Here is a 25,895-nt window from a genome sequence, read left to right on the forward strand (position 1 = left end):
GTGACACTAGTACAGCTTTAACAGTCATTACAGTGTGTTTGCATGCTGAAAGGGGTTAACACAGCTAGTTTTATACTGGGGAGGCCTGGCTCATGTGTACCCGATGCAGCATGTAAAAAGATACAAAAATGGCATAATCAAGCACAGGAAATCCTAACATTTAGCATGTTGAGAACACAACAGTATGGGCAAAAGACAGCGTTTCAGGAGCAATCCATTACTAATTGTGTTAAACCTGATGAAAAATGTAATAAAATAAGCTGAAACAGCTGACTGTGATATTTCCATTAACTGTGGATTAACTAATGTCACATCATTTTTGCAGAGGGAAGTGTGGTTATGTGATTTCTGACTTAACCTGGAGTTTTAGAGCAGCCAGATAAATGTAAATGCCTCACTTGACTTTGTGCTCTAACCTGATTGTTAACAGTAATGTGTTTTTAGTGTGCATGTAAATACCTGCAGTTTAAAAGATCATTCAAGGGTTTTGCATGCCCATTATACTTGGATTATATTTATAATGTTTACATTGGACTATTTTACACCTAATGACCTCTGCAAAAAGCCAATGTTCAGTGTCAGTGCATACATCTTTTGCTATGTTTAGGCTAATTTGATTTGTTTAAGTTACTTAGTTAAGTTTGTTTGCTTGATTACCTTGCTTTATTTTGTTTTGTGTATATTTTGCTTAGGTTTTTAGTATAGCATTTCCTTGATGTGGCAATTTTGATTTTTTTTTTGGTTTTCCTTTCCCTGAGAAGAGTTTCACTGCTGTGGTGCATAGATGCATATCTCTGATATTGTAAATAGTAGTTATGTGTGCATGTTGTGAAATTATTAATCAGTCTAGTGAACTGACCACACTATCTTTGTTTTCTTTTGCTTTTGCTTTCATAATTTACACCCTTTTTCTGTGTGTGTAGGGAGTACGTGTGTATGGTAACTTGTACCAATATTAAGCTTTCCCCATTTACAAAACGTAAAAATGAATTTTAAATAGAACAAATTTCAAATAAATTATTGTCCATTGTTAATAGTTTATAGTTGTAATACTTGTTTGAATACATTAAGTCTATAATAAATCATATAGTATATATAATAAATATATATTTAATCTATAATACTGTATTTTGTTACATTTAGTTCCTCTGTCTTAAGCAGAAGCTGTTACTTTTAAAGGAACTTATTTAGATTTTAAAAAGTTGGGGTGGGATGGCATCTACAGGATCAGGAGGCAATTACCAGAAATCTTGCTAAACAGTTGGGTGCATGTGGGCAAGACCTCTATCCTATGCTGTACTTTGCATTACTGACTGAAATTGGGGTTTGGGATGTGTTTTTCCTTTCTTCCATGCTGCCACTCATTTCCATTGATTTCCACAGTATACAGTATGCATCATGTCTTCCTTGATTTTGAAGAAGTTACATAATTTTGCATGGTAACACAACTTTTTAAGTTAGTTTCCACCTGCATCTCCACCTGATAATGGCACTTCCACCAATAAATGAACAAATAAAACACAAAGAGCATTTTAACACTTCGCAGTTTAACTTTGGATAACAGTCAATATATAGGGCATTAGTAATTTGTATAATCAACTAAAACTTCCCAGCACTTAAGTGATTCACACTTATTACTCATGGTATCACCCATCATGTGAATACCCAGATTGTCTGTGAGTGAACATGACAGCATTTCAAGTCAAGACAGAAGGTCCAGCTAATTGGACTAATAAGGGCTGGTTTGGGACAGGTTTCAAAAAGGACTTTCTCCCAAAAGGAGAGATGGCATGAGTGTGTTTCTCTCTTCTCCCAGATGAAGTCCTAGCTGGCATGATGACTGGGATGTCAGGTCTCAAATGACCAGGGTGGGTGACATTTCAGACCAGCTGCTGAACAGCAGTAGACAGAGATAGCCTACCGGGGCATCACTGGGACAGGACCCTAGAGAAATGAGGGTAATGTTTTTTCGGAGAGAAAAGGGGAGATTGGAGTAAAACAAGGGGAGATTGGAGTAAAACTGAAAAAGTGAATGACAGAAAACACAAATTGGTGATAGCATTGACTCATAGCTGTTTGGCCCATAAAGAGGACATTGTCTAACCTTTGCTGAATGAGAAGTAAATATAGCCGAGTAATAAAGTGGATGTAATTCAGCCTGAATACACATTAACTACATGAAGCTGATTCAAAATGGCATGGTGCCCATGCAGAAGAATGTTTTTCATGCATGCTAGCATGCTAACATGATATTTCTACATGTTTAGTTAGCTAAATAACTGGCTAATGTTAGCTTTTAGATTTAACTATAACATGGCTAGTTATGTAGCGAATTTGACACTGAGCATTTCACCATTCTGCTTTCACACAAATACTATGGCTGTCAGATTAACAACATTAATAACTTTTGTTTTACTTCCAGGGCAACAGAAGTATTTGTTGCTACACCTTTCTAAAACTTCTTGTAATTATTTTCCTGTCCAGTCCAGTCAATCTTTTCATTCTGTTTAGTTTTAAAGTTTAATTTAAATGATATTCAAACTCTAACCTCCACTGTACCTAAAAAGAATATGTGAAAGTTGTGTGACATTGGTTTTCAAGGGAAACTATCTGCAGTGATACCTATTAGCTGGGGAACAGCTATAATTAAAAGCAGCAGTAGGCTGTCCTTTGTTTTGAAACATGACCGTCTCCCTCCTATATAGATGACCTGTTATGAATAAAGTGAAAGGGAAGTAAGAGCAGAGTATTTTTCCTCTCACACTGGCTGGTTAAAGTCACTAAATTACTGTCTTTAGTACCAAACTTAAACATCATCATCGGCATTGCAGGCTCGGAAGACCATCGATTTCTTGAGCATTAAAGAACAAAGCTGCTGGTTGTTTTATGTCACTTTCAGCATTTATCATTATTCTGTTTAAGAAGCCCTAAAAAAGATCCTCTCACTTATTTTACCCCCCCTGCAAATATTTATCAGAAAACCATATAAGCTTAATGTTCTGCCTGCTTGAGAATTGTGTGTTGAAGAATTTCCAATAAGCTAAATATAAGTGAAATCTCGATTTGAGAGGCCTAAGCTGAGGAAGACTGACACCAAAAAGAGCAAGCACCAATTCAGTTGGCGATATTCGTTCAGCAGTATTCTCCTAAACTTTCCAGTCCGTGACAAAGTCAAGTAGACTATGCATGTAGAAGCCACTCAACATAGCTGGTTGTTTAGCCCTAAGCTCAAATGTCGTCTAAGTGGCAAACTCCTGGATCAGAAATGATAAAACGAAACTTAGTCACACAAGATCATTTGCACTTAAGCAGTCTGTATTAATAGTTCTGTTTGGGTGTTGATGGCCACCAGTCAAAGTGCTGGTCTTTGTGGCAGCAGGGTTAATACATGTATTTACAAGTGGTTCCTAGTGTTTTTTTTAATACGAGTATGTCGCCTGTCTCTTAAACCAAACTGCTCTTTTCTCAATGCCTCCAGTTTCATATACAGCTGTGCTATATTATTAACTGTATAGACTGTATTTACTGGATCTTATAGAAATGCCATAACTGCCACTAGAGGTCCCTACATCTGAATGGACCAGCATGTTCAGTTGGGAACTGGTCATCACCAGAACCATAAATTAGCTATTGCAACATAAAAAAGTACATATATGATTTATGTTTCTCAGTAGTGGGCAGATTAATTAATAATTTAGTTACATGAAGCTGTAAATAACAATTAAACCCAAAAACATCAATAGTAGCCTACTGTTGCCTACTGCCTTTTTTCACTTACGTAATATCACAAAAATCAGGCACATCCTGTTCCTAAACGATGCAGAAAAACTAGTTCACGCATTTGTTACTTCTAGGCTGGATTATTGCAATTCCTTATTATCAGGCTGCCCTAACAAGTCTCTAAAGACTCTCCAGCTGGTCCAGAATGCAGCTGCACGTGTATTGACTAAAACTAGAAAAAGAGACCACATTTCTCCCATTTTAGCTTCACTACATTGGCTTCCTGTAAAATCTAGAATAGAATTTAAAATCCTTCTCCTAACTTACAAAGCCCTTAATGGTCAGGCACCATCATATCTTGAAGAGCTCATAATACCGTATTATCCCACTAGAACACTGCGCTCCCAGTATGCAGGCTTACTGGTGGTCCCTACAGTCTTTAAAAGTAGAATGGGAGGCAGAGCCTTCAGCTATCAGGCTCCTCTTCTATGGAACCATCTACCGGATTCAGTCCGGGGTGCAGACACCCTCTCTATGTTTAAGAGTAGGCTTAAAACTTTCCTTTTTGATAAAGCTTATAGTTAGGGCCGACCAGGCTCGCCTTGGATCAGCCCTTAGTTATGCTGCTATAGGCCTAGACTACTGGGGGACTTCCCATGATGCACTGAGCTCCTCTCTCCTCCTCCTCCTCTCCATCTGTATGCATTCATGTAACATCAATGCATGTCACTAACTTTGCTTCTTCCCCGGAGTTTTTTGTGCTTTCTCGTCTCACAGAAAAACCTGACTCCCGGGCCGAACCTTCGCGGTCCTTCACAGTCCTGATGGCATCCTTCCCTGGCTGTTGCTGCTTGTGCTTGTTGTTGTTTGTTGTTGTCATTGTTTTTCTTCTGTCCCCCCTCCCCCTTTCCCTCTCTCTTTCTCTCTCTCAACCCAACCGGTCAAAGCAGATGGCCGCCCACCAAGAGCCGGGGTCTGCTTGAGGTTTCTACCCGTTAAAGGGGAGTTTTTCCTTACCGCTGTCGCCAAGTGCTTGCTCATGGGGGAACTGTTGGGTCTCTGTAAATTAAAGAGTACGGTCTTGACCTGCTCTATGTGAAAAGTGCCTTGAGATGACTTCTGTTGTGATATGGCGCTATATAAATAAAGATTGATTGATTGATTGATTGATTGTTGTATTGTAGTGATCTAAGAGTATATTGTGAGATGGAATAGCTTGTATTTATTTTATTGTAAAAGCAAATTATTTAATAGTAATATGATTTAGTAATTGATTTGTGAGAATACGCAAATTGTATATAAATGTCTGTCCATATAACAATTTTCAATGAATATTGTGTTAAGTAGTGAAATTTCATAGAAATTGGAAAAAAGTAAAATGCAAAAATCTGTTTAATAAGCTAAAACAGCCAATTTTCAGTTTTATCATTTGCTGAATGAGTGAACAAAATAACACAGATCAATATTTTGTGGTCTTACTTGGATCAGCTGTGTATCATCAGTGTAGTTTAGTTGCAGTTCTGCTGAACCTGAGTTTGTTTTAACAGGGCAATCACCTCTGAAAACTTAATTAAACTGAAGCATTAAACCACAGCTAAGCTACTGACTTAACTGCTAGAGCCTTGATGTTGTAGTAGCTGGATATTTGGAGACCTATTGAAACAATACCTCAGGCCATATACCCAAGTTACTATTCAGACTTACAGCAACAAGCCAACAGCATTTTTCAAGCCTCATCTTCTCCCAGTTTAGCAGTATAATAGACCTATATGGGGAAAAAGACCAGATCCCAGGCTCTGTCCAAGCATGTTAAGCTTTGTTGTATCACCTGGCAAAAACAGTAGTGGCACCTCACAAAAAAAATTATCTAAAAATTGATGACACCTGTCAATGGTATTTTTTTCCTTGACCTGGGACTCAACATGTTTGGTGAACTATTGAACAGGAAAAGCAGGAGTAGTCCACACTGGCCTCCTTGCCCAGAGGTATTGTCTCTATCGTGTCTCAGCTTTGACTGTTCAACATAAAGTTCATCCCTTTTACTCAATAAAACAAAAGTAGACCAAGCACCCCTCTCCCCTGATCATAATTGTTATTTGAACGGCTCATTTGAAACCCTGCAGGTTGTTTCCTCTAACCACATGCTCTTGCTTGGCTGGTTGACACAAAAGAATAAAGTCATACTGCCCAGCAAAAACACTCATTCATGTGTTTCAAGTACATGGAGGTCTTCATTGAAACTGCATGACTGTTTTGGCTTAGATCCACCAAAAACATTTTATCTTTCCAAGTGAAAGGACTGACTCAAGTTTGAATGAAGTATGAGCTTAAAGAGCTACTTGGAATCTGTCTTTAAATGGAAAAATGTCTTTTGCACATTATATTTATTAAATAATAAGGATGATGGTTATAGTGATTAGACATTATATTTTGTTGTGTTGACTTTTACTCCAGCACACTGGATATTAAATGAAACCGATTATGAGCGTAACATGACTTGCATCCAGAGGTGAACAATGGGAATGAATTCTATCACTATTCACAAATTGGGTCTGTATAAAAAGGGTTAAGTACAATGTGAACATTTATAATCACCCTTTAACAGGTTCATAATGATATCTATAAAGAGGGGCTTTGTATTTATAATTTAGACAACACATCTTCATAATCAAATGACCACATATAGGTCAATTGTACCTGCACTCCAGAACAACCCATAGGAGCGTAAAATGCCGCTTTCCAAAATAGGAGTGCAATATGCCACTTTCCAAAATCACTCTTAAAAAATAATTATGTTGTTTATGTTTACCAACACTGTGGTTATGGTCTGGTTAGGTCTAGACACAAAACCACTTAGGGTTAGGGTTGGGGAAAGATCATGGTTTGGGTTAAAATGATTACTTGAAATGTGGTTTCTACTTAAAAATGTCCCAATAGATCCATGGTAATTTATGTACTCAAATCAGTGTAAATATTTTTTTTTCACCTGACATCACACCTACTCAAGGATAGACTATCTCTTGATCAACTATGAGTTTCTTTCTTTAGAGACTATGCAGCAATTTTAATATCTGATCATAGCCCCCTTTCATCACAAACATATGTCCAGGACCTGGAAATTTCATAATACATTATTACCTAGCAAACCTTTTGTTGAGGACATAAAATCTCAAATACAGTTCTATCTCTCAACAAATAACACACCAGATGTTTCTAAAAGCACGATCTGGGAAGCATTTAAAGCATATAGTCATGGGCAGATTATTTCTCAAAAGGCATTAGCCACACGAGTGAGAAATGAGCACCGTAAAACTCTGACAGATCAAATTCTCAAACGCAATCAGCAACATCTAATTTCTCCCTCATCTGAATTGTACAAAGAAAGGCTCTCCCTCCAAACTGAGTTCAATCTCCTTTCTACTTCAGAGATGACTAATATGATGACACAGGCTAATCATAAACTCTATGAACATGGTGAAAAGGCAGGCAATGTCCTTGCACACCAAATCAGGGAATCAGCCACTTCTAGATTAATCACAAAGATTCATACTAGCTCTGGACAAGTAAGTCAAGAAGAAGAAATTAATGATGAATTCAAGCATTTTTATTCCAATTTGTATTCTAAAGAATCAGCTGGAGGTCCAAAATGAATTGATAGTTTTTTCTATAAATTCAATATACCTTCCATAAGTCAGGGAGATAAGAGCAACCTGAGGGAGACATTACCATAGAAGAAATACATCAAGCTATACACAACATGCAATGCTCGAAAGCCTCAAGCCCAGATGGGTATATGGCAGAATTCTTCAAAACATTCATAGAACATATATCCCCCTTGTTACTCGAAGTATTTAATGGTTTCCTTAATACTGATCACCTCCTACCAACATTATATCAGGAATGTATTTCTGTGCTCCTTAAAAAGGACAAAGATCTGCTCAACACATGCTCATATAGACCATTGAGTTTTCTCGATGTAGATGCAAAATTGCTAGCCAAGATTTTAGCTACATGTCTGGAGAGAGTGCTCCCAACAGTAATATCTTGGGATCAAACAGATTTTATTAAAAATAGACATTTATTTTTCAATCTTCGGTGATTATTAAATATTATTTATTCACCCAGCACAAACCCTCACAATCCCAAAGTGCTAATATCTCTCAATGCAGAGAGGGCTTTCGATAGGATCACATGAGACTTTCATATGTCTCACCTTTAGCTTCCGTTCATATGAATGGGTTCAGATCTGATTATTTACCTTTAAGGCGCTCCACCAAACAATGTTGCCTTCTCTCTCCACTCCTTTTCACACTATCGAGCTGCTTGTGGTTTCTTTGTGTGCTTCAGATACTTACACTGGAATCATCAGTGGAGAGAAGGAACATAAAGTGCCATTATATGCTGATGATCTATTACTGTACATTTCCAACCCTTCAACATCCATTCCCAAAATTATGTCCATTTTATGAGTTTTGGCAAGGTATCAGGGTATAAGCTCAACCTTTTCAAAAGTGTTTTATTTCTCATTGCCCAACAACAAACTCGTTCTCTCCCTTTAAACGTTTTAAGTCAATTTTGATACTTGGTGATACTCACTTTCACCAAAATTTTCTCTGATTGATTCAAACAGAACTTTGTAAAACTTTTGAATGTACAAAACAAGATTTTGTTAAGTTGTCAAATCTCAATGCAATTAAAATGAACACCCTTTCTAAATTTTTATTCTTATTTCAATGTATTTCAATTTTTATTAATAATACTTTCTTCAAGAACCTAGATAATAATAAGACAATAATAATTTTCAATTGTATTTGGAATAATAAGACCCCCCATATAAGGAAAGACTTTTTACAGAGACCCAAGTCGGACTACCTCATTTCTAAATGTACTACTGAACATGCAGTTTATGCGCACTCTCCTTTTGCCTACAAGGTCTGATGCCTGCTTGGCTCTACATTGAAAAAAATGTTGTTCCTCATCTTCTTTATCAAGTTTACTCTTTTCGGAACCACACACTTGTATTCTACAAACAGTCCAATAGTTTCACACTCACTTAAAATTCAAATAAAATAAAACATTTTGGGTGGCATTCTGTCTCTCTTCAGGCTCCTTTAGTTGCAAATTATTCATTTACTACATCTCTCTAATGCAATGTTTCAGATGTGGCACAGAAAAGGCATTCACTCCTTCAAAGATCTTTTTATTGATGGTATATTTCCATCATTTAAACAGTTACAAATTAAATTTGATCTGCTCCACACACATTTCTTCAGATATTTACAGTTACACAACTTTGTCAAACAAAACACTACATCCTTCCCAAACATTAAATAGTTCACCAATGGAATCCATATTTTTGTCAAATACTTTGATTAAAAGAGGCACTTCCATTATTTATGACACGCTTTTAAGATTGACCACCTCCTTAGATTATCTAAAAACAGCCTGGGGAAACAATTTAGGAGTAGCTATCACAGAAGAACTATGGACAAAAACTCAGACACTGGTACATTCTCGTACATATCTGTGCTTAAACTGTGCGTATGACCGTTTTAAGCACAAATCTGGGATTCATCAATATGTTCTTCCTTAGACCATGTGTACTCACAAATCATAAATGTCCCATGGTCATGTAACCACAATTATTTAAAAAATGATTGGGCCTAAATCTACAACATTTAAAAGTGTGAAATTGCTAATAATACACAATTTATTTACTAATTATAAAATTAATAACTAAGATGTTGTAATCTGTAAATCATAATCATAAATGTAATGAAATTGTTAAATTCATTACTGAAACTGAACTTTCCTCAGTTGATCAGTTAGAAATAATGCAGGGAGGAATAGTACAAGCAGAAACAGCCACAGTGATGATAATGTTTGATGAAGAGCTGCAGATGACCAGCACACCTCCAAGGGGTAAACAACTTATTTTACTTTGCCCTGCTGTGTAATGGAAAAACACTCACAGTGTGCCAGCTTTACTCAAGTCATGGCTGGCGTGACTACCTCAAAACAATGGAAAAATGCCATAATGTTAGCTGAGCGGGGGCAGTGAACGGGCGCACTGTGCTTGGAGCCGATGACCATATAAAGAAATCTGTCTTGAGCCAACATCAGCTCAGGCTGAAAGTAGAAAAAACCATTGGAAACCGAGCATTCAGAACAGTCTTTTTGCTCACAGGGATTGCTTCTACATACGTTTACCACATTATTTTACACTTTGGCCACGTTTAATATGAACATCCACCTGACATTGTAACAATGTGTATGTGTAACAATACACACACACACACACACACACACACACACATACATATACATACATATATACATATATACATTTTACATTTAAAAGTGCCACAACAAAATTCTATTCCCAAAAAATAAATAAAATAAAATGCAACACTTTTCTAGGAGTACTCCTGGGGAAACACGTCCCCCTCATGTGCTGTCTCAGTCACCAGTGTGGCAGAAAAAGAGATTATGATATTGCAAGAGTCTGAGCTTGGCACTAATGTCAATTTTAAACCGCTGTATGGTTGTAGATTCTTTAAGTGCTGATAATTTCATACTTTGTTGACTTTTAAAAATGCCTGGGAATCAAGAAAGGAAACTGATGTTCAAACAAGTTTGAGAGTTTGAGTAGGTGCACCGGATGTCCCTCTTTACAGGATGCTGCAGAATCACTTTTCTAAAGACTTGCAGACTTGATTATGATTGGCTAAGCTCAGAAAATAATGATGTTTGAAAATTAGTTTTCAACTGTTTTTTTTAGAAACAGTGGATTTACAGAATATAACCAAGCAAAACCATGAGCATGGTTGCATGAATGTAGCTGGTCCTTGAATATTATGCTATAATGAGTGCAAAACAAAATCCAATTTATGATTTAATTTAATGTCTTTTCCTAATTCAGACCTCCGTTTTTACTGTTACATCCTCAGATTAAGGTAAACAAAATGATTATAGCAGTACATAAGAGGAAACAGTTACAAAGGAAGTTACACTGGCAATTCAAGTCAAAGGTAGGAAGGTATTAATCATGGTCTCATATAACATATGGCCACAATGTTCATATCCTCAAAATTGTAGGGAACTAATTAGTGATTAAGCTTCAGCTTGTTTCACTTAAGGGCTAGTAAAGTTTATTCTAACACGGACAAAGTTACAACACAGTTTTCATTTTAAACAGTATAGAGCCTGAACATATCAATAAACACTTACATATAGAGTTGCAAATGGTATAAGTGGATAATCCCTTACATGTCACTTTGGGGGACTGACACATTATCACTTGAGAGTTTTCAGGGTAACATGAGTCAACAGTAATCGTTACTGCATGTGCTTGGCTCTCAAACAGTTAAATTGTATACAATGACTATTAAAACTTGCTTGCAACAGTACTGACAACAGCTTTGAAGCTTATTCATAGAGATAAATTAAATAATAATTCAGTACTAGATAAAATAGACTCTGAGTGACATTAATTTATTTCCAACACTGGGACAGTGTGTCATCAGCTGCATGTTTTGGTGGATATGTCATTGTACAGGCAACCATCTCATGTGAATTATAGCTTCATAGAGTGGTTTTATGAACACCAGGATGAAGTGGGGCACCTTTCATTTCTTCTCTTATCACCAGATCACTTATCCTTTTTAGTTTTGAGCACAAAGTGCATAGTAAGACTGATTTCTTTAACCGTCTGTAACAGTCTGTAATACAGTCAATATTTCACTGCACACACTATACTTATGCTAGACTAATACTTAATGTATTATGTTCTTTTTGCATAATTCATTTTTTTTCCTCTTAGTACAACCATTGTATAGTTTTTACTACCTGCATAGTTCTAGCAGCTTGCCCACCATTTGTAAAGTTGGCTAAATGTTTGGAAAAACAATTTATATTTACAACTTTTCCCGGCAGGCATGTGTGTTGCTTAACTCATATAGATGATTTAGACCACAAAGAAACAGTCATTTGGTTTCAGCATTTATTCCGACAGAACATCACCCCATGGGGATTTACATTAATCGATTACAAAGTAGGACCTTGCCAAGTGGCAAGAAAGAACAGCCTTCACGAAAGTTCAGTATACAAACGCAGTTAATGACAATCAACATGCATAATAGTATAAAACCAAATACATATTAGGGGGAAATAAAATATATAATTCACTACCTATTTATATTATAAAACTAACAACTGTCCAGTACTTTTATAGATGACATCTGACTAACTTAGCATGGAAAATAAAACAAATCTGCTCAAAAGTGATAAAAGTGAAACGCGCGGATGACAATACATGTATATACAGTCCATTATGAAGGCGTTGCCATCCTTTGCTATAGTGTGGACGGCTTGCTGAGGACTGAGTGTTCCAACATATCATGTCTGGAGACAGTATGTAATTTTTTGGACAAAAGTGTTCACTCTGATTTTACTTTCACATAATAGCATGTAACATTTTTTTCCTGTGACGTGTGCAGGAGGCACATCTGTTCAGAATCACTGAACAAACATGCGAGTTGTCATCCAGTGATCTGAACATGAAGGTGATGTTCTACATTTACATCTGCAAAACTGAAGGTATTTATTTAACTTAAAACGTTGCCAACTTGAGATAAAATTTCCCCTCTGAAACTCACAACGCATAGAAATCGACTTAGATAAAAAATAAAAAGTGTAAATATACAAATCATGATTAGGCTGTACAGTACAAGAGTATAATATTGGTAGAAATCACAATCGCACATAAAAAAGATGCATGCATCGTGTCCTGCATGGGTACTGTTTTGAGACAGTTTGTTCTGTGCGATCAGTCTTTGGAAAATGACATTCATACAATATGTTTTGGATAAAAGTCAGAATCATAGGTCAAAGTTTTGTATACTTAAAGCCAACATTACAACTCCATGAGGTATTTGAACAGTGACTAGAGTATACATCCATTTTATGATGTCCAGCAAATAACCGCCAATAGCGGGGTGAAACCAGTTTCCAGTGATATTTAAGGCTACAGTATGATAGAGGAAGGCTTTCTGACTGTCACTCATTAGTGAGAATCTCTTTGCATAACAAATTGCAGGCTCAGTACAACACAAGATAAATTAAAAAAAACACAAGGGTCATTGAACAGTCAGTTATCTGTGTAAAATCTGATTAATAAAGAGGAGTAAAATTTGTACTGTTGTGAATCTTTCGTGATAATTCTCAGATTATTCTCTTAGCTGCAAACCTTTCTACCACCCCAGAGAAAAAAAAATGATCCCACTGTAAACTACAACTTTGCATATAGTATATTACAGAAAAAAAAACAAAAAACTATACAGTACAGACATGCTGAAAAACACCTCTCTCTCTCTCGAGCCTTTCCAGGCTGAGAAGAGACAGAGTGAAAAGGAGGAGGAATGGGTGAGGAGGAGGAAAACGAGGGAGATGTCTGGCGTTCTTTCTCTCCATGCAGTTGTGGAAAACCGCTACATTCAGTTATATCATCTTAGTAAAAATTGCAACGGAGGGGAATGGGCCTACAGTAACTGTGGCATGCTGGGAGATCGAGTTCTGCAGCCTTGCCTCTCCCTGCCGCTGTTCACAAAAACGGGTAAAATTAAATAGACATTAGATCAAAAATTATTGAGCGATTAAAAAGCCTGACATAGTGTTTGTTTCACTTTTGTCCAAGTGTCGTTGGTTGCCATTTGTGATTTTTAGTATTGCTTGGACAGCAAAGCCACCAACAATCGCACTGCAACCCAACTTGGAGCAGTCAGACAGGGTGGGACACTCATCCGTACCTGGGTGGGTTTCACACTTTGTCACAGTGTTGTAACAAGAAAAAAAGTCTTAAACTTGCTGGTGTCTGTTGAGCAGTATTTGAGTGGTGAAGGTTTACAGTTACATGTAACTGTAAACCTTCACATCTTCGATATGTTCACTTAACTCTGATTATCTTCTCGTTTCATACATATTCATTTTTACAAAATTGAGATCCTTTTGTTTTAGGAGTGTGGACTTTTGCAAAACATACATTTAGGATGATACACAATTAAGAAATTTGGTGATCAGAAAGCACTACTATCTGTCATTTTAAAATAAAATCATGATTGGTGTGTAAGCAATGATTCTTTGTATAAGTGTGATATTTCACAAGTTAAAAACTATATTATCATCTAGCAAGACACGCTACATAGAAGAGCTGGAGGCAGCCGATCATCTGAGAAAGGAAGAGATCAGATCACATTCAAACAGATTGTTGATAAAATGTCTTTAACAAATGCGCCGTGGAACAGTGCAGAACGTGCGCTTGTTTTTTGTTCTTTGGGTGGCATTTTTTATTCTGGTGTGAAAGAGAGCCCGGCCATGCTGCACATGGTTGCAAATTGTTTGCAGAGGTTCAAACTGAAAGAGAAGCTAGACACACTTGCAGCAGTACAGTACAGTGTTGTGAGACACGTTTCCTGCCAGCAACACCTGGGCCGAGCTGATTAATAATTATCTAGTAAAGGATGAGTCAGATGGCTTGTTGCATTCCTGTTTCTGAGAGTGACACAGTCTGATGCTCTCTTTTATGAACAGCAAAAGCTTATAAATAATTACACATTTTGTTAAAAGTGAATTGTAAACTATTTTATCATCACTCTGTTGGACTGATTGTTCCTTTGGGATGAAGTCCATTTCTTGTGCAAATGTGTTTTTGCTTTAAAGTGTTGTTGGTCTTTAGGAACAACAAGGAGCAGACGCATCCGTCCTCTGTATTTGGGTAGTATCTAAATCTATACAAATGTACAAGTCTGTTTATTTGTTGTATTACTTAAAATTTAACTTTGTTAAACTTCATCACTTATTTGACTAGTCCTGTTGTTTTTTCTAAATGGAAGTGAATTTAAATGGCTCGAGTGTTGAACTTGCCTCTGGGTTCTCTCTGTGGATTGCCTCCATTTCAGTGATGTATGAAGATATACAGTATAAAGCAACACAATCTCCTATTCATTCTCAGTTAGATTGTTGTATAAGTTGGGCCTATATGTATGTAAGTATCTTCACTGTATGCTATGCTGACTAATGGTTTGTTTGTTAACATAAACTAGCCAAGTAGCCTGTTTTTACTGTATTCTCTATAGAAGACAATGATGAAGTAGTGTGCCAGAGAGCTCAGATCACACTTTGTTAATAAAGGTTTTATATTATTGCCACAAATTCACTGTGATACTGTACAGAATCTGTACTCAATGTCCAGCCTTTGCTGTTGTTCCCCCTCTGTGAACTCCTGCTTGGCAGGCGAACATGTCCGCCTCCAGCCAGAGCCCATCTTCTCTCCTTCTTCGTGAGCCTCCTCAGCAGCTAGTAGTGGTGTCCAGTAGCTGCTTGGACACGGAGGGTTCTTCGTTATCAGAGTTGGTCCTCTTGTCCTCTGTGGCTTTGGCTGTTGGTTTCTGCTTGCGTTTGATCTTGTACACATCCCACCTCTCAGACAGCAGGCCCTTGTTGAAAACGATGGATGCAAGCCAGGAGAAGAGCAGAATGGAGACGAGTGAGATGATCATGATTGCAGTGCGGAAGGGGAAGAACTGGGTCAGCTTTCCCTCTGCGTCCAACCGGCAGCCGGGGAAGCGGATGGCGGGCGGGAGGCCGATGAGGGGCTCGCCACTCAGGACCCTCATGATGATTCCCATCAAGTAGCCCACAGTGGCTCCGTAGCCGTTGGATACCTTGAAGAAGAGGATGCAGACCAACTGAGGGAACATGATGGTGTAGGACATGTCCACACCCACCAGCCAGAAGACCAGGACACTGCTGTCCAGGAAGGTGAGGGCAGTGCCAGCCAGACCCACCACCACCACTGAGATACGGATCACCCACTGCATCTCACGGTCTGACGCCTGAACCAAGAAACAGAAGACAAACACTTAAGTTTCACATCACACCTTTTTATACAATGTGAGGATCATCTCTTCTTGAGGCCTCTTCAGCCAAGAGACCCTCTCACAAAGGCTACATCACTATAACAGACTGAGTGTGAACTGGCCCATTATATGGAACATTCCTTGGGGGTGAAATAATGAAATAGATCATTGTTATGAGAGGGCAAACATCATAAACAAGACTCAATCTGAGACAGTGGGCATATTGTACAGTATGTACAGTATTGTAGAGTCAATAGCTGCTTTGTTGCAGCCTCCAGCTTGTGTTGTCAGAGTACAATATAATGATACAGTCTGTAAATGTCTTGGTGTTACCAACACAAGATCCTTCATGATGGCCATGAAAGGCATTTTATTCTCAGTGGATTATTACTGTAAAAGAAGGCAGATTTATGATGCTTAAAGGAAGATAATGACATTGCATAATGGTCATCAAATGGTTATACTGGTGACTTTGTATTGATTGTGTATTGCACTTTCATAAATTTGGGGGAATTAGAAAATCAAAGCAGCAGAGGCCAAGATATCCTAACTTTTAGGGCAACACACATGATGGTGGCATTGATATGTGACAGTTCTCCAGAAAAGCAGCAGTTTTATCACGTATGCTTCAAGGACTGGCAAATCCTGACTACCATGCCTGGACAGCTTTGGCTGTCTATACCAGTTATTCTCTGATTATAGAAAGCTTCCTCCAAAACACAAGAAACATTATACAACTGATTTCACATACAGTGTCCCTTCAACTTCACCTGATAGAGCCCATTTGCTACAGTTCTGTCTTTAAATATTTAAGGTTTAACACAGGATTACACTGCCCTACAAAGCTAAAACGTACTTAGATTTGGTCAAAGTTAAGACCAGAATCTGACTGTTTGACATCTGTTTTAGCATATAAAAAATAGTATACTGAAGAAATGCAAGGTTAAAAATAAATTAATTAATTAATTAAAAACAGCATCTAAAATGTGCAAGAACTACCAAACAGAGGTAAAAGCTAAACTGCAGTGGCTGCAGATGATTAAAGTTAATTGATGAGATAGCCTTAGCTATAGCTAATTTATCCGCTACCTGCTTCAACTGAAAATATGTGTTGATGTAGCATATTTTACAACTAGAATTTGTAATATCACATAAATAAGGTTATAACAAAATTTAATTATAATGGAAAGAAAGTAAAGACATTGCATAAACTAGACCTGCTATACACTAACTAGCTTTGCAGAGCAGCAGTAACTGCCGTCTTTGCAGCCTCTGACTTTAATGGAGTTCACATGATTTGATGTGGCTGAGCTACATTTAAATTTACATATTCAAATGTATTACGTAGCTCAATAGTTCAAATGGACAAGAAAGCTGATGAAAAAACAAGAGCATGTGATGTTTGATGTCTGCAGATACTATTTCCCCCCACCCCCAACACATCCTCTGGATAGTCCAGAGTGCAGTATCTAAACGTTTTTTCATAGTTTGTGTAATGACTGTAATAATCAGCTATAAAACATCATAAAATTAAGGTTTTACAACTTTATTACATAGTATCTCAACCGTCTCAACCTCTCTGTTTCTGTAGTTACTGCTCTCTGCCATTGTAAGGCAGTACAGTAATATTTGGTTAAGAACATACATACTGGCATCTTTCTTCTCTAAAATTCTCACCTGCTTCCTGATGATGTTCTTGTAGATATTTGAGGAGAACAATGAGGCAGAGGACAGCAGGGCTGAATCCATGGAGGACATGACAGCAGCAGCTACAGCTCCAATACCAATGACGGAGATGTAGGGGGGTGTGAGAAATTGCAGGGCAATGGGGAGGATGGAGCCTGCCTGGTCACGATCATATGGGGTGGGCAATCCATAGAGGGTTGAGTTCCAGTCTAGGAGGATGGATAGATGAACAAATTTGATTAAGAGCAAAGGAACCTTGACTGTGGGGAAATTTATTTGAAATGATTTTTTACCATTTCAAATATAGAGATCTATGGCCAACACAGACACTAAGCCAAATAAAATTTAGCGTAACAATTTTCCAAATCTGTAAGTTAAGAGTGGGTACCTGTAGACGCAGCCACAGCTCCAACTAGCACAGAGGGGATACCCAGCACCAGGCAGAAGGCTGAAGAAGCAAAGCAGGTCACCTGAGCCTGGGTGTAAGACGAGGCAGACAGGATTCTTTGGTAGAATGCCTGGTAGGCCAATCCGCCCAGAGCCTGGTACAAACACACGGTTCAGACATGATGACAGGAGTCAGTTTTACACAGCAATGCAGGACCAGAAAGAATAACCCTCTCATGACTTTTATTTCTGCTGTTGTTATGCTTGGCTGTTTTGAAATAAGCCTGATAATTTAGCTGCTGGGTTAAATTTAATTTAACTGCTGCGAGGCAGGAGTTATGTAAATACTGCATAATTTGTATATCAGATGACATTTTGTACTCTCTGTGTAAGTGTATAATGTCCTCTCCCACTCACCAACAGCATGAAGTCGTCGAACCACTTGCCGGCCTCATCAAGCTTCACCGTGCCTACCCAGGGAGCCTGGAAGGTCTCGTTGTAGGCCGTCAGTGAGATGTCCAGAGAGTGAGGGTTGGTCAACAGGAAAGGAACACACACCCACTGCATACACAAACACAAAGACATCTAATCTGATTATGGGCCCAGTGGGGGAACTGGAAATTAGGAATCTGAAACTAGAGTTGGAGTTGAAACTGCAATTTCTGTGTTGTTGGTGTGCAGCTCTCTTATGTCACATTATGGTTAGATCTACATAGCTTTCATTGGTTGTGCATTATCAGTATTTTATTGTCAAAATAATGTAATCACAAGATCCATTTAGTAGCTATCCTGGAGCTTTTTAAATCATATCCCATGATCTTCATCAACTAATGTAGTTTGGCTCAGTTTTCATGGAATTTCATGGACTCTGAAACTCAACTTTTCAGTTGAAATAGACAAGAAATCTTCAAAGCGCACAGAAGAAAATGGAAATTTCATGAAAGGAACTTGCCAACAGTCAGTTAGCAAGCTTGTTAGCTTGCTGAACTTTTATCCCCCTCTTAAATAACTCTTTATTGAATTTAATAAAAGGTACAATCCTCAGAGAGCTATTGTGACAGCTGTTCCTGGCTGGCTGCAGTGTTAGCGGTTAGCTTGTCAGCTAAAGTAGTTAGCAGGTCACTAAGTTTCTAGTGCCACATACTAGGAATGTTGTGGTGCCACTTTGTGGTCTTTGAGCAACAAAAGCTTTATTAGCATGTCAAAGATTTGAAAACTGAGGGAACTTCAAATAGACTTTACTGTTTTCAAATAAGCTAGTGAAATCAGTATATGCTTTAATTTAGCAGGTAATTTAATCAGCTAGCATAATTAATTAGCTAGCAAGTACCTGTAATAGACCTGTAATAAATTTGATCCCTCTATTCCTTCATCCATTTTTTTCTAGTATGTAGTTGAGTGAGTAATCTGATCGGACACATACTTGAATGATGTTCATCATTCAATGAGTAGAGCTGGAGCTCTAAGGTTCCCTGACCTAATTGTTCAAAATGGCCGCTGTGTGAAGGGGTTGATAAATGTTACGCACCAGGCTGACAAAGATGAGGATGAGCTGGATGACATCCGTGTAAGCCACTGAATAGAGCCCCCCCAGCAGTGTGTAGATTATGGCCACCACTGAGGAGATGATGATGGAGTAGACGTAGGACAGGTCCAGGATCACACTCATAGTTCCGCCTAGAACAACACAGCAGAGTGATGAACACCGGAGGACTGAAAGAGCCAAGTCCTCAAGCAAGTTGTCTAATTCACAGATGTTTGTTGCTACAGATACATGCAACTGCCTATGTGGTGAGTTTAATTACATGTTTTATTAGGTTCTTAGTCTCTGTTGTTTTTAAAATCATTTCTCTCTCACACAGACACACACATATACATGCATCCACTCTTATGCACTTATACTTTACTTTACTTAGAAGCTAGTCAATGACATTGTTGTGTTATACTGTTCATATGCCTTAAGCAGTATTTCCCAAAAACATTGACAAACAAATGACACTTTAACCAACAAAGAGCAAACATTGCTAGTCATTTAAGTCAATAAAGTTACACTTAAGCATGTGTGTTTTTGGCTTAAACCTTTAAAAAGCATCCAAGAGCTAAGATAATGCAACAAGCCAACGTAAAAGTGATAATGCTAAAACTTATAACAAACAGAACTGTACAAAAACACGTAACAGAAGCAGCCTATTGATTGTGACTGATTGACTCCAAAACATTCCTTTTTTCAGCCTCTTGGGTGAATTACAGTATCACCTTTGTAATAACAGATACTGATAATTCTAAATTAATTAATAAAAAAATAAAAAATAAAAAATCAAGAAAAAGGTAGAGAGAAGTGTCTTCTAGTAGTGAAACAATTGAAATTTTATATTAAAAAAATAATAAGTAAATGTAAACAAGTGAATTAAAAAAAAATCTTGTTACTCAAACAAGGCAAGCAAAACGTCACTACCTTCACCGTCTCTTCTCCCACATTGCCAGGGTCCCCCCAGCCGCAGCCTGCAGCCACACCACAACAATGCCCTTAAACAGAGAAGCGTCAGATCGGCACCATCGATCGCCACTCCCCACCCCGCTGACCTGTCATCCACCTACTGATCCTGCCACCCCCTTAACCACCCTGTCCTCAACTTTCTATCCTCTTGTGTTGAGATGATGCTTTCCTGACTGTTTCAGTTTGATCTTTCATCCTGTTTGACATTTTTGATATCTGATCTGTTACACTGAAAGGTTTTTGTCACCCTATTTGATACATCTAATTGGTCATATTATCTAAAATAGTTTTTGTACCTTTTCTACAATTCTACAGACAGACTAACCTATCACGTAACAGTTAATACAGTTACTATAATTACTGATTGCCTGTTCACACTTGGCACTAAAATGCATCTAGTTAGAAAAGCTCTAAATAAGGTGTGAATGCACTGCAAACACACTCAGAACTCCACATTTAGAGGTAGTAAGTGATGCAATGTAAACATGACCACAATAACAAATTAACTTTGTATGACAGACCTCTAAAATGTCACTCTTCAGACCTTTTATCACTTTTATTTTGAACTTTTTATAGTTTTGAAGTTTTGTAGCTTTGCTGTTTTTTGTAGTATACAAATACATTTTTTAGACCAGCAGTCACAGTCTCCCTCCAAAATGTCTTCAAATGTATCCTGAAATCAGTCTTGACACAGTTTTAGCTCAGTCGAGATGCATTCTGATACCAGGTGTGAACTGGACCTGTAAGATCCAACAGAGCCTTAGTGTTGTTGTTTGTCCTATAACTTTTTATGGCGGGACATAACGCAACATAATCACTGTATCGTAAATCATTCCTGGGTGGTCTGCTTTCCAGATTTAGTGCCAGATCTCTTATCTGTTCTGTGCTGAGCTGTGCTGTTCCCCACTGTGCTAAATTTAGGAAGAGGAAAGGTGAAATGAGATTCAGGGGCCACTGGGGCTTAATAGGCAGCACCACGGATGGACAGAGGGAAAGAGCTGCCTAAATATCCCCCCGTGTTGTTTTTAGATCCTCATCCCACTTTCAAAACTCATGCATGTGCGTGTGCACACACACATATACACACACATATATACACACACACAAACACATCCCTTTTCAACCTCTCTGCACTGTCCCCGATTCCTTCCCGGCAGAAATGTGACCATGACTGTGTACTGTTGATACTATATGGCTGACTGACAGCACATGGAGAGTGTGTTTTTGAAAGTTAAATCCTTTCTGGCACTGAACCACCACACACACACACACACACACACACTTGCACAAGCAGGCCATGAAGTTTAGTTTATACTCCACACACACACACACACACACACACACACACACACACACACACACACACACACATAAACAGTCTCCCAGCAACAACGCCCCTGCGGGTCAAATGCTCAGCGCACTCTCTGGAGTGTCAAGTGTTTCTGTGTGTGTGTGTGTGTTTTGTGTGTGCATGTGATGCCAAGCACACGCAGGGGATGCATTACTGTCCCAGAAACAACGACAGGAGGTTTTACTGAGGAGTGAGGGGTCCCCCGATTCTATATTGGTTTAATATGTTTGGACAAAACTGTCTCAGAAACATTCCTGCCTCCCTACCAGTCCTTTTGTGGAGCGTCAGCACAGCTTGCAGTGCTACCTTGGTGACTCAAACACTGTTTCCCCTCAAGTCTTTTTGAACATAATTTTACACACATATATTATTATTATTATTATTATTATTATTATTATAATTAAGCATGTAACCTTGTCAATCAGTCAGACCCTTGGCACAGACAATGGAAACGTCTCTAATGACACAGCAATCTGGTTTGAATAATTGATCACCTTTCACAATCAACAGGCTGCTCGATGTTTAACCCCCTTTTTCAAATAACACTGGAAAAGAAAACAGCGTTAAAACACACACAAGAAAACATTATGTAAACACGCGCGCACACATACATACACACACACTTTCTCTCTGACACAAACATCCATGCACATTCACACTGCAGAGCACATACACACTTGCATTCACTTTCAAAGGCCCCCATCTCACACACACACACAGACACAGACACAGACACACACACACACACACACACACACAGAATTAAATGATCACTTACAGATTATAGAAAGAACAGTAGATACAATGGCACCAAATTTAGTAGCTTATATAGAAACAACTAGAGTACTACTTGTATCACAAGGACACACTTTAATCTTTAAATAAGTTATCTTGTTGTTCTCAATGATTATAGTGATAATAATCAACTGCAACAATTAGTTATTTTTAGTGACTGACCCTCATTGTGCTTTTATACTAAGGGTCAACATTTGTGTTTTTCATTTAAGCAGAGGAGCAAAGACAAGCGTTGACAGCATCTGGGTGGCTTTATCCATATTATGTTTTATGGGTACAGTAGAAAAATAAATAGAAATAAATTAAACTAATTATGTCTAAATTGATGTGGAATACCTGTGATTAAAGATATGAAATAAAAAAGAATGCATTTTTTTCTTGCAACCCATCATTGTTGTTAATTGATAGTTTGCTAAGCCCCGCCCCACTTAGTTGCTGTCAGGTTTTACATTCTCGTACATACTCACTCGTTGGTAATCGATGTTGAAATACATGGATATGGAAATAAAGAAACAGCATACAAGTATGATAAGGACAAATGTAAGATCAGAGTAGTATTTCGTTCTAACATAACCCTGTTTGGCTGCTTACATGCTTGTTCATTTTTTTTCAAACACCACGTTTGCACTTTTAACATTACAAGAAAAAAAAAACATACATCAGCTCAGGACTACCTGATGTGTCTAGCAGACCTAACGCTATTTCAGTTGAACTTCCCAAGATCAGATAAAGTGCAGGACAGAGCTACTAACATTTATCCTTAACACAGTGTGTGTGTGTGCTAGTTGAGAACAGGGTTTTCTAAGCTAACCCTTAACCCCCCAAAAACTAACATGTTAATAATGTGCTCCTTGGGTTTGGAAGTTTGGTTAGTTCTGCAGCTAGTTAACCATGCATGCTAACATTTGCAGTTTACAAGCATTCATAAAACTTTTGGTAATATATATATATACTCTTGTAATATAAACTGTTATCTACTGAACTAAAGAAGCTAAATCAATGGTGTGGTCAAAATAACAGAAACACTTGACAATATAATGTAATCATTTACAATGGCTAAGCAATAAATAGTTGATGAAAATGATATTGACTGTGTCAAAAGAACGTTGTTATTGATGTTTATAGCTGTAGCTGTGGTGGGGATGTTAGTATTATATTGTCAAGTGTTCCTTTTATTTTTTTCTCATCTGGTCACTTCCAGTACATCACTGACATGATTCTGTTGGTGCCAAAATGCACCAATCATCAACGTGCACCTGTTTTCCTTCTCTAGTGTTCATGCACATTGTGTACCCAGATTTGTGGGTGCCTGCACGATTGCATAGTGTGTGCACACATTACAGTGCCAAAGACTGTTAGAGTGTGAAGTAACTTACCCAGGCTGACGAGTGTGCGTGCCACCCACAGCACATCGGCCACCAGTGCAGGAAAGATCAGCGCACTGCTCAGGAAGTTCCCATACTTCTGTTGGAAAGGGTCCATCATTGTCACATAGTTGTTCTCTCTCATGGGCTTGGCAAAGAAAAAGCCACCTGGAGTGAAAAGGAAGGGATTAGCGAGAAATCAGTCACTCTTCTGGAAATGATGTGGTCATTTCGTTTAAAACATGCCCATATTTCAATCATTTGAAAACCCAAATGAGAGAGAAAGGAAGAAGGGGAAGAGGGGGAGCGGGATAGTGAGGGAACACTGCGCGTGAACAATAAGAAAAACAAGTGTTCCTTCCAGATAACACAATAAACACCTTCAGCTGAACTCATGGGTCCACTTGCCCAACAATGGATGCAAACAGAACAGGGAATCTTATATTTCCTTTGGGACTTTGGACTTTCCATTTCCCATAACTCTCACACCACGCAGGCCATTGTGACACTGGACCTGAGCACTGATGATATCACCTGCTGCAAATGTTTACAGATGAATAACTCAGCATGTCAGTTCAGTGAATGCAGGTCTCTTCAGTTCAAGTCTCTCGGTGAACTCATCCCTTTGCACCTGTTGCCTCGAGTTACCATCCAAAACTGATTTCTCATGGACCTATTTTTAACGTGAGCGACACTTTTATTGGTGTGTGGAGTCAGATGGGGGTTGGGGGGGGTTGATGTTGCATTAGTGGTCAACAACACCTCAGCTCGGAACAGACTGTGAAGTTCATTTTGATGTTATCTATTGCCTTTAATGTATGTGGAAACACTGAATGGCTTAATTTTTCAGTTGTCTGGAATTGGTCCTGCATAGCAGGTTGTGTTGGTTGCTAAAACACTTACACTGCAAATAACATTGCTACCAAACAAGTAGTGTGGATTTGTAATGCACTCAAGTGTCATTATCCCACATGACTTTCATTAGCTACTCAGTGTAAACACAGGAAGCATTGAAAATAAAATGTTGACAACAATCTTTCCTGACCTCACCGACATTTAGCTTAGAGACGTGAAAAAGATCTCGCAGGACCAAAGTTTGCATTTAAGTGATGTTTTCCAGTGTGGGAATGCTATTTAATATGTGTCCGGATACCTGCCTGTCAACATCTAATTCTACTGGCATTTACTGCTGCCTGGCAGTATTCATTTCAGACCCTGCATATGAGACCATTACACCTTGTGTACACGCTCTATGTTTGGCTTCATAAGCACAGTTGTATCCGATTTAATTTGATCCAGATTGGAATCAAGTTACATCATTCGAAGAAGTAGAAGAAGAATAAGAAGAAAAAGAAAGTGTCGGCGGTGCCAGGATTTATGGTTCATGGTTGAGGCTTGTGGTCAGTGGTGTTACTCACCTAAGAAGAAGGTCAGGACATAAGGTACAGGCATGAGAGCCCACACTGCGCCTAATGTTGGGTTGTATGTTGCTTCAGCTATACCCAGGATGAAGCCTCCACCCACCCATGTAGCTGCAGAGAGACAAACACATCTTAAAAGGAGAAATATGACACAGACTCCACACTAGCTTGTGCAATCCACTGACTTCTTCATGCATACCAAACAACCACTCTTTTTAGACACACCACTACTTGACGTCAGTTATCACTTGCAACTTTTTTTCTCTCAACAACAGAACATATTCCAGTATTTATAATGATAAACAAATGGGAGAGACTTAAAATGAAAAGCTAGTGTCAGAACTGAACCCCCGATCCCCAAGACTGCTTTACCTGTAAGAGTAAAGATGCCGACTAGTAAGTTGATGTTGCGTCCGGCCAGTAGCGTTATCTCCATGCCGTCTCCCGTGCACTTCTTCTCCTCCCTCTTGGAGCGCATGGATGCCCAGATGCCCGTGCCCAGGATCAGCAGGTAGAACACCGCCATCACCACCAGACCCGGTACATTCAGAGCCATACTGAACTACTTCTGTGTGTGTCTCCTGTTGGATAGAAAGAGAGAATAAAGAAACATGAAGATCTGAAGTGCTTACAGATAGAAAAAAGGTAACAATATGGAAATGCTGTTTCAATGCTACAGTACAAAATGCAAAAAAACATAACAATAGGTATTTGCTGTCATTTACTTTTTGTGTAAAAAAATATTTGTAGGACTGGAGG

General features: G+C 38.4%; 1 protein-coding gene across 3 annotated transcripts in view; it reads right to left on the bottom strand.

Moving 5' to 3' along the window:
- Window positions 1–11,708: 11,708 nt before the first annotated feature.
- LOC122979184 (high affinity choline transporter 1-like) overlaps window positions 11,709–25,895 on the bottom strand; it is a 35,238-nt gene continuing 21,051 nt past the window's right edge. For all 3 annotated transcript variants that reach the window (XM_044346438.1, XM_044346436.1, XM_044346439.1), the window contains exons 2-9: window positions 25,509–25,717; window positions 25,134–25,247; window positions 23,728–23,883; window positions 19,237–19,385; window positions 18,126–18,269; window positions 17,710–17,863; window positions 17,313–17,530; window positions 11,709–15,611 (exon numbers count right to left, since the gene is read on the bottom strand). In XM_044346438.1, coding sequence (XP_044202373.1) covers window positions 15,066–15,611; window positions 17,313–17,530; window positions 17,710–17,863; window positions 18,126–18,269; window positions 19,237–19,385; window positions 23,728–23,883; window positions 25,134–25,247; window positions 25,509–25,692 — 1,665 coding nt within the window. In that variant the 5' untranslated portion in view covers window positions 25,693–25,717 and the 3' untranslated portion in view covers window positions 11,709–15,065. The remainder of the gene's footprint in view (window positions 15,612–17,312; window positions 17,531–17,709; window positions 17,864–18,125; window positions 18,270–19,236; window positions 19,386–23,727; window positions 23,884–25,133; window positions 25,248–25,508; window positions 25,718–25,895) is intronic.

Source organism: Thunnus albacares, chromosome 3 (assembly GCF_914725855.1).
Source record: "Thunnus albacares chromosome 3, fThuAlb1.1, whole genome shotgun sequence".
Classification (NCBI taxonomy): domain Eukaryota; kingdom Metazoa; phylum Chordata; class Actinopteri; order Scombriformes; family Scombridae; genus Thunnus; species Thunnus albacares.